The 16,577-nt window shown below is 39.2% G+C and overlaps 1 protein-coding gene across 1 annotated transcript; it reads right to left on the minus strand.

Annotated features, from left to right (window-relative positions):
* Positions 1 to 250: 250 nt before the first annotated feature.
* Positions 251 to 14,072, minus strand: Cetn3 (centrin 3). The gene is made up of 5 exons (XM_051172402.1): positions 13,911 to 14,072; positions 12,460 to 12,595; positions 10,175 to 10,289; positions 4,392 to 4,583; positions 251 to 383 (listed from the first exon to the last, which is right to left on the minus strand). The coding sequence occupies exons 1-5, from the start codon at positions 13,925 to 13,927 to the stop codon at positions 340 to 342; spliced, it is 504 nt and encodes a 167-aa protein (XP_051028359.1). The 5' UTR covers positions 13,928 to 14,072; the 3' UTR covers positions 251 to 339.
* Positions 14,073 to 16,577: the final 2,505 nt, after the last annotated feature.

The raw sequence follows: 16,577 nt of genomic DNA on the forward strand, positions 1-16,577 counted from the left end.
TTAATGAATGTTTAAAAAAACATGTGCACTAAAATAAAAGCAACTAGCTAATGTTAAATGTAGAAGGCTCCAAATAATATACACCACATGATTTGATTTTTTTTAAAGCTTTATATAAGCCTGCATTATAAATGGGAAGTTAACTATTAATGTTAACAACACTGATCACACAAAGACACGTTAACAGTACTGAAATATAAACACAAAAGATGCTTGGTTTTGGTCCTTTCAGGAAAAGAACTAGGTTGGATTTTTTTTTTTTTTTTAAACAGGACTCCAGGCACAAAGAGAGAATATAGGTGGTAACTGCAACATGTTGGTGTTGATTCTTGTAATTCCTTATATGTCACCAGTCATAATAGCAATGAATTCCTCTTGATTTACTGTGGCAAGAAAGACAATGTAGCATCAGGAACACAGAAACCTTCTTTCCTCAAGAAATATACTCATCATTTTACAATGTATTAAACTTTATAAGTTATAACATAACTTTATAATATAAGTCAAAACATAACTTTATTCAGTGGAACTTCTAAAATAAAAAATATACAAATGTGATAAGCAATTTAAAGAAATGAACATTCTATCACATTAAGTAGGGACAACAGATGATATCTGTTACCATAAAAGTCAGCCACAGACATAATACTTGTGCACAAAAGGTTTAAAAAGTAACAGGTCTAATATAAGTAGCTAAACAACCATTTTTATAGCCAGTCCTTACTAATACATTCATAAGGCTTCCATTCATAAGGGAGTCTATATGCCAGGCATGTGAACTAAAAGAATTCTAAAAGTGAAAATGTTTCAAAACTGAGGTGGGCGGGGGAGTAAATTTTTTATTTTGAAAGCTTATTTAAAAAAATAAATAAATAACTGAAGCAAGGTCATATAAACTCAAACGCATCAATAGAAATAGTAATTGAAGAAAATACAGATTATTATACAACTATAAAACAAGAAAACTAAAAATACAGGAAATAACCACTCATGATAACTATTTGACACTTTACTAAAACTATAAAGTTTAGTGGGAAACATTAATGTATAAAGTATGTTTAAGACAGGACTGAACAATCCTAAAAATAATTTTTAAGAAGTACACACACACTGATATACAGGACTATTTAAAAAAGAAAGCTTCCTATGTAAACCAGGGGAGGATATGAACACCAAGACTTTGTAAATCATCTTTCAGGTGCAAGCTACAGACAGCAATTCTTATTATGGGGGGAAAACAACACCACATCAAAAAACACAGACCTGGCTTCTAGTCACAGCTCGGCACTAAACAGTTTTGCATAAGAGGTTGCTTTAGACTGTTCTCTTTGAATTCCAGGCAGTGACTTACTGACTCATACATTTTCAGGTGTGGAATGAACGCCAACACCACACAAGGTACTGTCTAACGCATCTACACAGACACGGGGCTGCTCTTCTACAGTACACTAGAGTCAAACAGAAGGGAACAGCTGTCACTGTAAAGCTGGTGTTAATGAATGAAACAATGGTATGACACATCTGGGTGCTACAATATTAGAGAGTCATGTTCTTAATATGTGGATAAAGTAAAGTTACTTTCAAGTGGTTTAGAAAATGTTGAATTAAAACATATATATCAGGAATTAATAAAGGAATTCTAGAGCTAGTACAACTTTTATGATAAATCTGAACTAGAGAACGAATGTATGGAATATAAAACAATATACTATAAAACACAGATCAAGCGGCATTGGAAAATACCACTGTAGAAGAAATCATTAGTGAGAAGATTTTATATATAAGCAAATCACAATTTGGATTGGAAATTAAAAACACAGCATTTAGAAAGAAATTGGAAAGAAAGCCAAGGGGAATGCAAGCACAAGCACAGGAAGAGAACACGCACCTAGAAAATAATCTGTGAGTTAAGACAGATGAGAGGTTCAGGAGTAAGCAGACATCCGTGAACTCCTGTTCAGTCTTAAAGACTTACACGGCACTGAGAGACATGGAGAAAACAGGATACAGTCCTACAATAATACTCTTAAGCCACTCAAGGACCTGAGAAATTACAGTTGTGACCTTTGCAGTGAAAGAACACAACTGAAGAGCTTGTGAGAGTATGACCTGCTCATGCCCTAAGTAAGATTTCAAATAGGCAAGAATCCTAGGACAGTGTGGGCCTTCAGCGAAAAACCCTTGTTTGAAGCAATCTACACTGAGGCTTCTAGGCCAAAACCTTACGAAAGCAATAGCTCTCCTACCTCTTCTCTTTTACTATGCTCTCTTTCTCTCTTCTTCTTCCTCTATCTGTCTCTCTGTCACTCTTTCTCTTCCTCTCTCTCTCTCTCCTCTCTTTTCTTCTCTCCCCATGCTCAAAAAATAAACGCCTCAATATCATAAAAAAAGAAAGCAAAAAAAAGGACTCACAAAATGATTTGACTACTAATCATTTAACATTGTAACAGACCTATGATTACAATACTCAAAAGCCAAGAAGTACTTAAGTTTTATTAAGGGTTTTACTTTTCTTAAAATATAAAATTTCAATAATCAAATTTCAAATTAAGTGTCATATAGAAGTTCTAAAATCATAAATAGCTGTTTTATAATAGTTATATATACTTTAAAGTATAACAGCATCTCAAAAATATTTTAATCTATTTCATGATTTAATATCTAAAATCCTAACACTTAAGTCTAAAAAAGTAAAGCACAGAAAGTAACTAAAGGAACCAAACTAGCTCCTTGACTACCAGGGAGGCTGCAGATGATAAGCCAGGTTTTCTAACTTCACCAGCAATCTTTCTAACAGTCCAGCACAACACCATCTGAGTGTCCAAGGACACCCCACAAAGGCCTGATGACCAGGATTCAACCCCTGGGACCCAGGCAAAAGCTGATGAGGAACTGCACATCTGCGATACGAGAACTCTCACAGGCCAGCTAGCCTGGAGTACATAGCCCAGAAGCAGAAACAGGAGTCACCACCTCAGCAAAGAGGATGGTGAGAAATGACTCCCCAACACACACACACACACACACACACACACACACACACACACAGAGAGAGAGAGAGAGAGAGAGAGAGAGAGAGAGAGAAAGAGAGACAGACACACAGACACACAGACAGACACACAGACACACAGACACACAGACCCATAAACACAGACAGAGAGACAAACACACACACACACACACAGAGAGAGAGAGAGAGAGAGAGAGAGAGAGACAGAGACAGACAGACAGACACACAGACAGACACACAGACACACAGACACACAGACCCATAAACACAGAGAGACAAACACACACACACACACACACACAGACCCATACACACAAACACAGAGAGACAAACACACACACATACACACACACTAGCATCAAACATTTCTAAGAACAAATGAGTTACTAAAGGTCACAAAAAGGCAGCAAAGTATTTGTATCTTTAGCAGCTTGCTCTTGAAAGGGCCACGAGCCCTCAGTGTAACCCTCACCAGCTAAACACCACTGTCGAGGCTTTCGAGAAAAAGATGGCGCTTCAAATGTACTTGGTGGGGAAGGTGAGAAACACTTCTGCAGACAAAGGGGCAGGCAGCACACTAGGAGAAAGAAGCAGCGTGGCAAGTGCAAACAGAATGTCCTCAGGATCCAGAGGATTCTGTACCTAGAGGGAAAGCAGGAAAGAAGAACACAGCAGAAATAACCCTGGACACTGCGGTTAGGACTGACGTGCAGCTTTGTACCTGAAGACTCGCTTTTCAGTGTCTGAACACAGAATGACAACTCTATAACCTACAGTTTAGGAAAAGAAAATTATCGTTAGAATAAAAAAAGAGATTGAAGATGTGTGAGCACAGAGGGCATGGGACGGCTGTAAGAGACTCCTGTGTGCAGGACAGGAGGCACACAGGACACTGCACCTCACAGGAAGCCAGGATACTGGTCAGGGCCTGACCAGAGCAGCAGCAGGGGGAGGGGTAGTGGAGGGGGGAAAGGGGCAGGGAGGGGGGAACCAGATTAAAGGTGGTTGGAAGAAAATCAATGAATTTAGTAAAAGTTGAGAAGTGTAAGCAGGCTAAAGGAGGAAGCACTGAAATCTAAAATTTTAGAAACTAGCTAAAATTTGGTGAAATTTCATCTTCAGAGACGTATGCATGCTATTTCACACTATAACTGGTACAGTTGTTTTACGACCTACTTCCGTATAACTAGAAGCTTATAGAGTTTGGCACCAACTTGAAGCTGAGGCAAAACGGTAAGTCCAAGATCAACCTTGAAATAACGTCATGGTAACATGAGGTGCATCTTCGAAAACAAAAGAGAAAGAAAATGGGGGAGAGAGAGAGAATTTGCTTGGAGTTTTGAAAATCAACAAATTTTTTTTTAAGTAAGGCTAAACTTACTTTCTCCATCACCGTCTTTATCAAACTCTTCTATCATAGCCCGAAGTTCTTCATCACTCATGTTTTCACCCAGTTCTCTGGCAACACGCCGCAAATTCCTCAAGCTTATTTTACCTGAATCATCATCATCAAATAGTTTAAATGCTTTCAGTATCTCTTCATGTGGATCTCTTTCCAATATCCAGTCTGTCACTAGAGTTAAAAGAAACTTCTTAAATCAAGCCTGAATAGTCAGAGGACATTCATTGTAAAAACCAAACAACTATTCAATGAGAGCAACAGCTGTGAATCTGTCAACATTTAGTCTAATAAGAAATGTCAAGGTACATCATTAAAACTCAGAAATAAAACTTGAATTCCAAATCCAGATTTTAAATGTTAATCTTTTAGTATCTATAAATATAAATGTAAGCAAAACTACATTGTATGAAGGCCAAAAGGGAGACATTGTTATATATAACATTAACACACACACACACACACACACACACACATATACACACACAATTTCTTTAAAGCCCACTGCTGTTAAGAACAAAAGTGGTTAAAATAAATAAATAAATAAATAAATAAATAAATAAATAAATAAATAAATAAGAACAAAAGTGGTGATGAGAGCTGGCTCAGCAGTTACGACCACTTGTCCTTGCAGAGGACCTGAGTTCAATTCTCAGCAAGCACATGGCAGTCACAACAGTCTGTAGCTCCAGTTCCAGGGACCCGATGCCCTCTGCTGGCCTAGGCACCTCACACTCGTGTGGTACAAAGATACATGTGAGCAAAACACTCAAGCAAAGAGTCAATAATGACACACAAAATAATTACATGTGTGAGAACAATTTTTTAAGAGTAACTGGCTCCATCTCTCTCAGACCACTAAGTTGAAGTAAACAATTAGGCTGGCCAGGTGAAAGCTGTTAGCTAGCATAATACCCAAATTCTTCCTCAAACTTAACCCAACGCAGCCTGAGGAATGAATAAAAGTCGTTGCCATCACCAGTATAAACATAACACAAGATAGTTACGCAAATGCTATCAGCACTCTTCATGAGTAAAAGAAACAGCCTTTTCAGCATTGAAGATGGGTTAAAACAATTAAACCTAGTCACAGTAAAACATAACCAAAAGCTCTGGAAGGGGATCTAAATCAGGCCTTTTTTTTTTTTTTTTTTTTTTTTTTTTTAAAGCAAAATAATAATTCTCAAACTAGTTAAATAGAAATGAGTCACTGAAGACTTCAATAATAGTAAATCTTTTTTGTTGTTGTTGTTGTTGTTGTCATTGTTTTGTTTTTTTTCCAAGACAAGGTTTCTCTGTGTAGCCTTGGCTGTCCTAGACTCGCTTTATAGTCCAGGCTAGCCTCGACTCACAGAGATCCACCTGCCTCTGCCTCCCCGATGCTGGGATTACAGGCGCGTGCCACCGAGCCCAGCTAGTGAATCTTAGTATATTAAAAATAAAGCCACATAATAATAGACTGTTTATATATTTTAATAGCATAGGCCTTTAAGCAAGTCATAATAAAAATTGATGTCTGTGTATACATTTTTATGTTGCTTGACAGAATTCTCGAACTCTCTAAGTGAGCATTAATGAAGTAACTGCACATGCTGTTCTGCTACTACAAGAAAAGGCATTATTATTTGCATTCTATTGTTAAAAGTAACTTGCTCCTACTGTGATCTATAGATTCATCTGAAACTTTCAAATGCCTGTAGATAGAAAGTGCTCGGATGTTTAATGAGCCCAAAGTGAAAAAAATACAATTTAAGTCCTCTACAAGTTGTTGCCTACTGCAATTTCATCTGCATTTGGCTGAATAAGCACCTAGTCAAGCTAATGGTACATCAACTACACATATATCCAAAATTATCTTTTAGCCATTAATTTTATCCAAAAAACAGGCTTCCAAGAAACTAATTGAAGTCTATTACTATAAGTATGCAAATCAAAGCTCATAAATATTCAGTAAAAGGAATTGGCATACCTACAGCCATAACACCAAAATAAAATAACACACTTAACTCTATGGCACACACTCAATTTATTTTGAATTCAGTCCCAACAAGAAAGCAGGACAAGGAAAAAAGTGTTATGAAATCTTCTTCATCGATTAAGTAACATACATGACAGGTAAACCAGAAAGGCAGACTGCTGAAAATACTACTGCACTGAGACACAACAGATGGGGCGCCAAAATGTGCAAACACTTCTCCACTGGCACTCTGTGTTAGTATTTCAGATAATTTGTCTATATAATTGCCTATCAATACTCTCCCACAGAATGCAGCTTTCTTAGGACTTGTAATTGCCCGTAACTCTGAGAGGCTAAAGCATTACCCAACATGAAGTAATTTAGGGTGAATCTCTTCCATACCTTCACATTGCATTTCTGTTCTACAAGTACAATTTCATGGTAAGACATCTTTTTTTTTCCTGATGGAAACAAGCCAGGCATGGTGATTTGTATAATCCAGCAGGAAGATGTACAGCAATTAATACACACACAGTTGAGATAGCACCTGATTTACAGAATTCCACGTTTCAGTCCATGCAACTACTTTTTGTTGTTTTGATTTAAAACCATTTACCAAGGTACATGGTTTAACTATACTGTCAGAAATGTCCCTCCACCAAAATATTAGACCTTATAAAAACCATGTAAGGAAATAGCAATTCTGAAACTACATTAAAAATATATCAAAAATCAGAAAGATAATGTCGAGTTCTATCCAAACATACAATACTTATCTCCAACTCAAAAGTGTTGGACTTTCAAGTCTTTCTACACCACCATACCCACTGTGCTGCCTCCCTGACAGAAAGATAATCCATCATTTACTCACTTTGACATAGTAGTATCACTTTCCATCCCATAAATGTCATTTAATTATGCAGTTAATGGACACTACAGTTCTGAAGATACTACCTTGTTCTGAAGATACTATCTTGTTTTATTCTTAAATAGAACCCTATTTCTTTTCATCCTAACAATCCTAAAGTCTAGAACTTTCTGTCTCCACAATCTCTTCAGCACATCTTCAATCTTCTCATCAGCTACTGCTGTAAAGCACAATCATCCTTAAATTGTGGTGACTAAAGTCCAATCTTACTCCAGTGTGTAAGACCATCAGTCTGACCTAGTTCTGCCTTCCCAGTACTCTACCATCCTCTAGCAGAGGACTACACGAGATTTAGCTTCTCGAACATTCTGAACCTCTAGTGCCACTCTGCACTGTCACATTCCATGCCTAGACTGCATCTCCTCTACTCCTACAGTCTCTTTGGGAATCTTAGATTCCTAAGGATTTAAATTAAAAATCCCCTTTGCAAAGTCTTCATTTCTCTGGATGAAGACTTGACAGACAATTCCTATAAAAGGCCTGATAGAAAGCATTTTGGAGGACCTAGGCTCACAGTCTAAACTACTTAATTGTGGTAGCAGAGAAGCAGCACAAACAAATGGGAGAGAACAGAGAACACAGTCAAGTTCAGTTCCAAGGCTACAGTTGGACAACTTTGCCCCAGATAGCAATGTCTCTTTATCACACAGAACCAAAGTTTGTTGTTACCTATACTTAAATCCTAAGGTCCTCAAGGTAATTTCTTGGTAATTTTAACTAACTCCCAATCTTCCCACCAAATGCAAAATTGTCACTGCTGAATAATCAGAATGAGAACAATATAATACTGCATTTTAGATAGGACTCAAAATGTACATAATCCAAGCCAGGAACAGATGAAGTAAAGACACCACACTTGTATTGATCTTACCCTACAGGCAGAAGTTCCTGAAACACCTGGTACCATTAGCTTTGGGAGACCGATGCTACCACCCTTGCATGGGGTACACTTTAAGGCTTTTTTCTCATAACGGGGAAAACCCAGCACGTGCCAGGATCATCTGGAACTATGTGTGGAACAGTGTCCTTGGGCAACAACAAATGGTCCATAAAGCTGAGGTCTAGGTAGTACAGAACTCTGTTCTAAAATACTAAAAACTGTAATTCTTAAAATTGTATTTATGGAAAAAAAATTTACAAATACTATGAGTAATAATGTTTAATGTAGCCTTCAATGACGAAAAACAGAAAATAAGACAATGAGAATCTAGAATAGAATGTTTTAATGTCCCAATACATTTCCAACTCCTGGATTCTGAAACAGAAGAAAGCACTATTATTCTCCCCACCGCGCAACCCTTTCCACTGTGTGTTTTTCTTTCAGAGAGAGGGTCACATTAGCCCTGCATGGCCAGGGACCTCCTATGCTGAGCAAGCTGACCTCAAACTCAGAGAATGGCTTCCCTCTTCCTCCCGAGTGCTGCTGGGATAATTCTTAAGCAGAGTAGCAGCTTTAGTAGCTCTTCCGACATACTGCAGCCTTTGGCATTTCACATGTCAACCAAGTACCTAACCTCACAGAGGCCTGAGTCACTACACTATCCCCAGTTTATAGACGCAAGGGAGGCGCAGACAAGGAAACTAACTTTTCACAGACATTTAGAGTCAGAAGCCAGGAAATCTGGTTCCAGGGTAGCCTGTGCTAAAACACTACACTGTGGTGCTTTTTATGTGCCTCCATTATAGCTTTTCCATGACTGCACTACTTCCACATGTCCTGACATCTCGCTTCTATAAATGATCCATGCTAAAGCCTGACTATGATCAACCTTGGGAGACCACTGACACCGTGAGGAGAGAGGTGGCTCTTGCTCTCTTCTCAAGACAACAATTCTACAAATGAGAAAGGAGAAAATAAATATGCTTCTAAATTGGACAGTGTGCCTCACTAAACAATCTGGTTTCTAGGCTGAGGGTCTGCTATGTCAGGAGAATGTTTTTTCCTCTTAGATCTGTCATTTTACTTCTGTGCTTTTGGTACAAGTGTTAACAAAGGGGAGGAGGGGGCTAGGGAGGGAGAGAGGGAGAGGGAGAGAAAATGACACAGATCTATTTGCTTTCCATTACCATTTCTTTTTCTTTCCCATATTACTTCTCCTTTAATATTTAAATAAGGGTTTTGTGCATATGTATAACTGCATTTATTTTCAATTTTTTAATATATGAAAATAACTATACGACATGCTTAGCTTATGACCCCTAAAATGGTATCATTGGTTTTGAAAGGTAACTTAACAAAAATGAACCTGAATAGTCATTAAAGTATGTGTATTACAGTAGACAATATATTTAGGTAATCCTAGCCAATTCCTAGCCTTCCCAAATCTATGAAAAAGCTTTATCTGTATATATCATGAGTAACTTGTTAAAATCCACTCTGCAGGATACAACCACAGTAGGCTCCCGCCATCTTCAGGCAGTGTTCCTAAAATAAATGAGTTCTCATGCTGCCGCCTGCGAAGGCCTCCCTCACAACAGCCTGTCTGAGTCCTCACGGTGCAACAAGGGGCTCACTCTCACTGAACCTCACAGCCTGTCCACTTAACAAGACAGGCTTCCTCTCCCATGGAGACACTAGTGTTGCTTCACTCTTTTCCCACTGTACCAACAAAACCCACACAGCACAGCAGTCTTCACAAATAGTTCCTAAACACCAGGATACTAAATCTTCTGTTTTACTAACAGGAAATATTTCTAGTCACCCTTTAGTGACATAACATTAACAAACCATGAGAAGTTAGACAATAATTCCTTGCTTAAATCATCAAAAGTCAAAACTAATTCTCACAGTGTAGCTGAAAATATTTTTTCTTTGAAATGAAACAAAAACCTTCTAATTTCCCAGCAACTACTAATAACAAAGACTCCTTAAGTACACACCAACTTCACTAAAGTCTTCAAAGGTGATCTTGCCGGTGGCTTCTCTGTCATAGTCTTTAAGAATCTTCAGTACATCAGCCTTTTTCACATCAAAACCCAAAGCTCTCATTGCCACCTTTTGGATTAAAAGGGAAAAACAAATTATAAAGCACTCATTACAAAAGAAGTAATCATTGATTTCTAAGAAAATTTATATCTTAGAGGATGACAATACATTACTAAAGCATAATTATTTTGCATTTTTTGTCTCTAGCTTAAGGAAATTATACCATATTGGGTCTTTCATTTTGAAATTAAATAGAAAATTTTTCATGGACATTTTGCTGTTTTATATGACCAACTAAAAAACTTTACACAACATACATAAGACAATGCACTAAATACACCAATAACAATGCTACCGAGGGATTAAAGACATGCCATAAATATTAAAAGGCTACTGAAGGGGATAAAAGCAGTAAAAAGCATAAAAAGTTCAGGCCTGCGCAGTAGACATAGGGGAACTTTATGATCTAATCACTCCAGAGACTGAGACAGAAGACTGTTGTAGGGTTAAGACTAGGATAGGAAACACGTAAAGATCCTTTCTCAACAAACAGCCATCCCATCAGAGAATACATAACTAGCTACCAGGCAATTAGTGTCACATGAGTGAGTTTAAACAGAAAGCTGCTCCTAATAACAGGAAAGGAAAGATGTGCGGCTGGTTAGTGAAGTCTTCTAGAGTCAAGTCATCTTTTAAGGAGCAGATGAGGAGTTGGTACAAAGGATGTGGGGTAAAAACAGATGCCGAAACGAAGACTAGGACGGAGGGACAATAAACAGAGCGGTTGTTGACTTTCTCAAAATGATAAGTGTTTGGGTAGAAGTATTTAAAAAGTGGGAAAAACAGCGTTCAGAAGAAAATGAAAACAGAGGAATCTTTACTTAGTGCAGGGAGCAGCCAGTAAAGGTTTATGAGCAATGGTCATGGTCAAAGAATTTAAGAAAGATGCTAATTTAATAGTAATGTAAAAGGACAACAAGAAGTGAGAAAGCTTCAGCTTTGAAATAAAGTCCCTAACCATGATGGTCAATGACAACAAATGGCTAAGACATTGTACACGAAGAGCACATGCTATATGGGGGAGGGTAACAGCAGCAACAGAACAGTGGGATCAGGTAAGAGCCAAAAGATGACCTCAAGATTGAAGCCAAAGGGCCGGGCGTGGTGGCGCACACATTTAATCCCAGCACTTGTGAGGCAGAGGCAGGTGGATCACTGTGAGTTCGAGGCCAGCCTAGTCTACAAAGTGAGTCTAGGACAGCCAAAGCTATCACAGAGAAACCTTGTCTCGAAAAAAAAAAAAAAAAAATGAAGCCAAAGGCTCAGGCCTATTATTACTTCTACATATATTCTATCCTCTCACTACATAGTTCTTACCCCTACTTGAAATGTAAAAAAATCCCCTACAATGCTGCAAATTTAAAACTACTAAATAAACATTTAAGGCCACGTAAAGATACCAAAGTGTTATCTTTCTTACTAGGCTGAACAGAAGAAATATAAGACCTTTATCAATCCTCTTCTATCTTTACTAGTAATTTTAAGGCTTAACTTTGTCATTTTCCTTCAGTGTGTATCAACATTAGGCATCTGACAATTTATATCCTTTGTAACAGTGAAAAGTCGACTAGGAGTGTCTTAGTATTATGGTAAAGCTTGAAAGACAACATTCTCAATCTCAAAACTGCTGAAGCTGGACTGAGAGATGGCTCAGTGGGTAAGAGTGCTTGCTCTGCCACCACGAGCACCAGAGGCCAAATCCCCAGCTCTCACTCAGAAAGCCAGGCATGCCTGCAGGTGCCTGTAACCCCGGCACTGGGGGCTACAGGCAGGTGTGATCATTTTCTAGCTTCCAGTCCAGGGATTTACCGTGTCCCAAGGCAGTAAGGTGGAGAGTAAAAGAAGACACACCAGGCCCTACTCTGCCCTCCAGGTGCTGCACAATGTGGTGTGCATGCCTGCACAGGAGCATGCTATGCCATCCTCCAAAAGAAACCAAAAATGGGAATGTGCTAAGAACTGTTTCTTTAACTGAATGAATTAACAAGTCACACTTTTCATCAGGATGTACTTTTTACATTTAAATACAATTTTTCTAAAAGCCATATTAGGGTTTTTATTCAGTTTTATTGTAGTACCTGTGGGTGGGTACTGCAAACAAGCTTTTAAAAATAGACCTTGAAGCAACAGTCAAAAATGCAATTCATTTAAATAAAACTGAGCCTTGAAGAACAATTACCTTTAATTCATGATAATCTATGGCTTGGTCTTTGTCGGTATCAAAGAGCTCAAAAGCATCTTTAATTTCTTGTTTCTGTTCTTCAGAGAGTTCTCTTCGTTTTTTCCTCTTTGTTTTGTCTACTACAAGCTCACCTCTAGGGCACAGAAAAATGTCTTTAGTCCACTTCAACCCAACTCACTTAGGGCAAAGAATGGTTTTCTAGATTTCAACCACACAGAGTAGTCTGCTGATAGAGCAGTTATGCCTGAGTCAAACTCCTGTATTCCAAGTGTACTTTTATAACAGAAATGCTAACCGAAATCAAAAGTACCATACTTATTCATGTAACCTACCCAGAGCATAAAAAGAAACAAAATCCATATGAAGTATAATTCATAAATGACAACCAGGATGTATTTGGTTTGCTCTGGACAGTTTATAATTAAATTCTCACAATTACTACAAAAGTCATCCCTAACACTTTAAAAAGTTACCATGGCACTGTAAGTTCAAAACATTTTTAGATTTATACATTTCTAACGTGCTTTGTGTTTTCATTCCACGGATACTAACCAGCCAAAATATAACAAGGCATAAACATACAAATACTAGACGCCCAAAATAATAGCATCTAATATTAGTGCTGAAGTCTACACGATGTTTTAAAGTGTTGTAACTCTCACTTAACATGTAAACGATAGATAGGTTAAACGTCTTCACTTGAAAAGTCTGGAGAAGCTTGAAGAAAAAAAAATCTAAAAAGGACATTTGGAGATGAAAATGTCTGCCTTAGAAGCTGCCAACGTAAAAGCAGTCCAAATGTTTTAATGAGGATACAACACGTGTATCGGCACGTTTTTAAGTGATGGAAGCTCTAAAACCTCAAAGTATAAAACCCACAGCACGCCTTATTTACATCTGAAAGGGGTCTCGCTCAGGAACACCATCCCAGAGCAAAAGGGCATGGGGGGGGGGGCCGGTTTAGCGTTGGGCAGGTGATGATGGTGGCCGGGGGTCACCTTCCCCAAGTGACCCGACCTGACCCCACCCTCCGCACGCACCCACGCCAGGCCGCCAGCATCACGCATAATCCTGAAGCGGACGGGGGATGGGGGGGGCGGAGGGGGCGCCTCTAAGTGTGGAAGGACAGGGCGAGCAGCCAATGTGGGGGGGCGTGCCCGGAAGTGAATGGAAGAATGCCGGAAACTAGGGCCACCGGAGCCGGAGAAAGCGCGGACGGCCTCCGACCCTGGAGAAAGGCTGGGACTCAGGAAAGAGGCGGCCAGGCCCGAGTCCCGCAGACGCAGGAGGGAAACCTCGCGAGACTTCCCTCGGGGTGCGGCGGCCTCCGGGAGGCGGGAACCGCCGAGGTTTGGTGCTCGGCTCTCTGCACCGGCTCCGGCCTGGCTTCCCTTCCACGCCCGCCCTGGCCCTCTAGGGAATGGAGACGCGGCCTCCTCGTTACCGACCTCAGAGCTAAACTCATTTTCTCTTCCGACAGAGATGTTCCGCTCAAGGACTTTACCGCCAACACCGCTCAACAGCCGCCAACCTCCACGGCCCCCCAGGGACCACCCACCGAACAATTTCCTGGACGCGATTGGCTGACGATTGCCAACAGTCGGCCCATTTGAGGCGGAAGCGTCGCTGGTCCTCTGCTGTCATTGGTCACCGTTCGTGTCAATCAAGTACACACTGGCACGCCTGTCGTGCTGGGGTTCAGGCCGTCAAGGCAGGGAATCCACGCGTGACATGGTGTGCACGGGCACGTGTGCACAGCACGGACGGAAGAACGGGAAAAAGGACAGCAAGAGCAACCGGCTCCAAAAGATGGGAGCGGCCACTGGGGAACCAGGGCCGCGAAAATATCTACAATTTTGGTTGGCCCGTGTATCAGAGAAACTTAAATCTAAAGGCGTCGTTCTCCGTTCTCAATTCTTCAGTAACTACCAAGCTAAGCGTTTTGCTGTTAACAGCTTTTCCAAGGGATTTTAAGGAAGACTGGATTAGGCTTGTCGTGTTGTTGGTTTGTTAGGTTATCTACAGTGAAACCATCTAAGCCATCCTTTTCTTCTTTTATGTGATTTGAAATGTATTTGTTTGCTTCCGATCCGCCTGGTTCTGTAAACTTTATGTGGCGTTATCTCCACTCCCCACCAAGCCTCTTGAAGCTCACTTGGATCATCAAGTAGCTAAGCTGACTGTCTTCCAGGCTGCGATTCTGCCTTCCTTTTAACCAAATATTTATACTAAATAGAATGCCTGGTACTTAGGTGCTCCATAAATACCCGTTGCATAAAATGAGGTCTTATTGTGGAAAACTTGGAAATGGCTGAGCTAACGTGCAGTTCTCCTATATAAACACAATTATCTGGCAGTAGGAGTTTTAAAAGGACAATACTGTATGTGAAGCTTGCACAGGAAGGAAGGGTGCACCGTAATCGGCTGTATTATGTTAAGCAGATATGAATATGGACAAGTAAAGAGGATAAAGCTAAAAAATTGATGACTACATGATAGCACCCCCAAACCAAAGTAGAAAATGTTTAAAAACGAATTGAGTATCATGGCACACACTTTGAATCCCAGAACCCAAGACTCTGAGATGCAGGCAGATCTCGGAGTTTAGGCCCAGCCTGATTTACATTGCAAGTTTCAGGCCAGCCAGGACTAACTAAATAGTAAAACCCTGTGTCAGAAATAAAAACTATTAACTTTTATTAATCATCAAGTTTAAAAGGGAAAGTAGATGAATTACATACTAAACATTATTGAAAGAACCACTGCATTTTTAAGATTGTAAAACCAAGCCTAAGAAGAAAATTATTAAATAAAGGTAAAAATAGGCCAATTATCTGAAGATGATGGAAACAAATGGCAAAATAAGCCAATTATATGAAGATGATGGAAACAAATGGCAAAATAAACTAAATTGGGAATAACTTATTGAAAAATAAAATAATGAGACAATTTTAAGGGAACTTGATATAAATAAATTGGTAAAATATTCTCATTTAATATTTTAACACAAATTTCACAGACTTGTAGAAAATAAAATAAAAAGGGACTATTATTATGTAAAGTTAGTTCTTTAAAAGCGAGGTTTAAATAGGCCAGCAAGACAGTGCATTAGTTAAAAGTACTTCTCATACAGGCTTGATGACTTCAGTTGGATCCACACCCCACTGGAAACCCATTGTGGAAGGAGAGAACCCCCAAAAGTTGTCTTCTGACTACCATACATGTACCACACCTGTGGCCCACATGCACACATGAATGTGCACATAAATACAATACTAATAATTATAAACTTGATGCTTCTGATACATACAATCAAAATGAAATTAAGAAAAACAAAGGTAACTAAAAGTTGGAAAACAAAATTTGGTCAATATAGACAAAACTAAAAAAAAAAAAGTATCCATGTCCACAACTAAAAATTATTCAACCCACTTGGATTTTTGTGCAAGAGCTTTAAGATTCTTAAGCTAATCCCTGTGTTCTTGATTCAGGTGTGGTCATTATGGAATGTTTATTTTGTGGGCAAGGTAGCTAGTGAAAACCTTCAGCACCCTAAAACCTTTTGCAGTCACGCAAATTCAATGGTGCTTACAAACATCGTGCTTCTTCAGCTGTTTCTCCCATCTTTTCTGGGAAGCTACCAAGACTTACAACGTGCCTACTCTGCTGTTCGTCTCTTATACTAATACAGTGATCCTTAAAGAGAAAGGGAAGGGAACTCAGTCCTACAAAGGCAAGGAACTGATCTGGATTAACAATCTCAAAAAGAAAAAGCCATCTTCAGAAGCCTCCAGAAAGGAGTATACTGTGCACATGCCTACATAGGGATTGCAAGGCCCTAAGCAAGTAATTAACTGATACCGTACTAGACCAGCTATCTAATCTATAGAAATGAGGCCTCATCAGTGATGTTGTTTTAAGCCACCAGGCTTGTGGAAATCTGTTCTGTGAGCAATATTAAATGAAAACTCTTTACAAGTCAACAAAGAAAACGGGGAGGTACCAAAGCATAAAAAGCTGTTGGCCAAAAAATAAAAATTAAAAAGTTTAAAATTTTAAAATTTAAAAAAAAAAAAAAAGCTGTTGGCCTAAAATTGATTGATGGGAACTGGGAG

This window comes from Acomys russatus, chromosome 30, assembly GCF_903995435.1.
Source record: "Acomys russatus chromosome 30, mAcoRus1.1, whole genome shotgun sequence".
NCBI classification, from domain to species: Eukaryota; Metazoa; Chordata; class Mammalia; order Rodentia; family Muridae; genus Acomys; species Acomys russatus.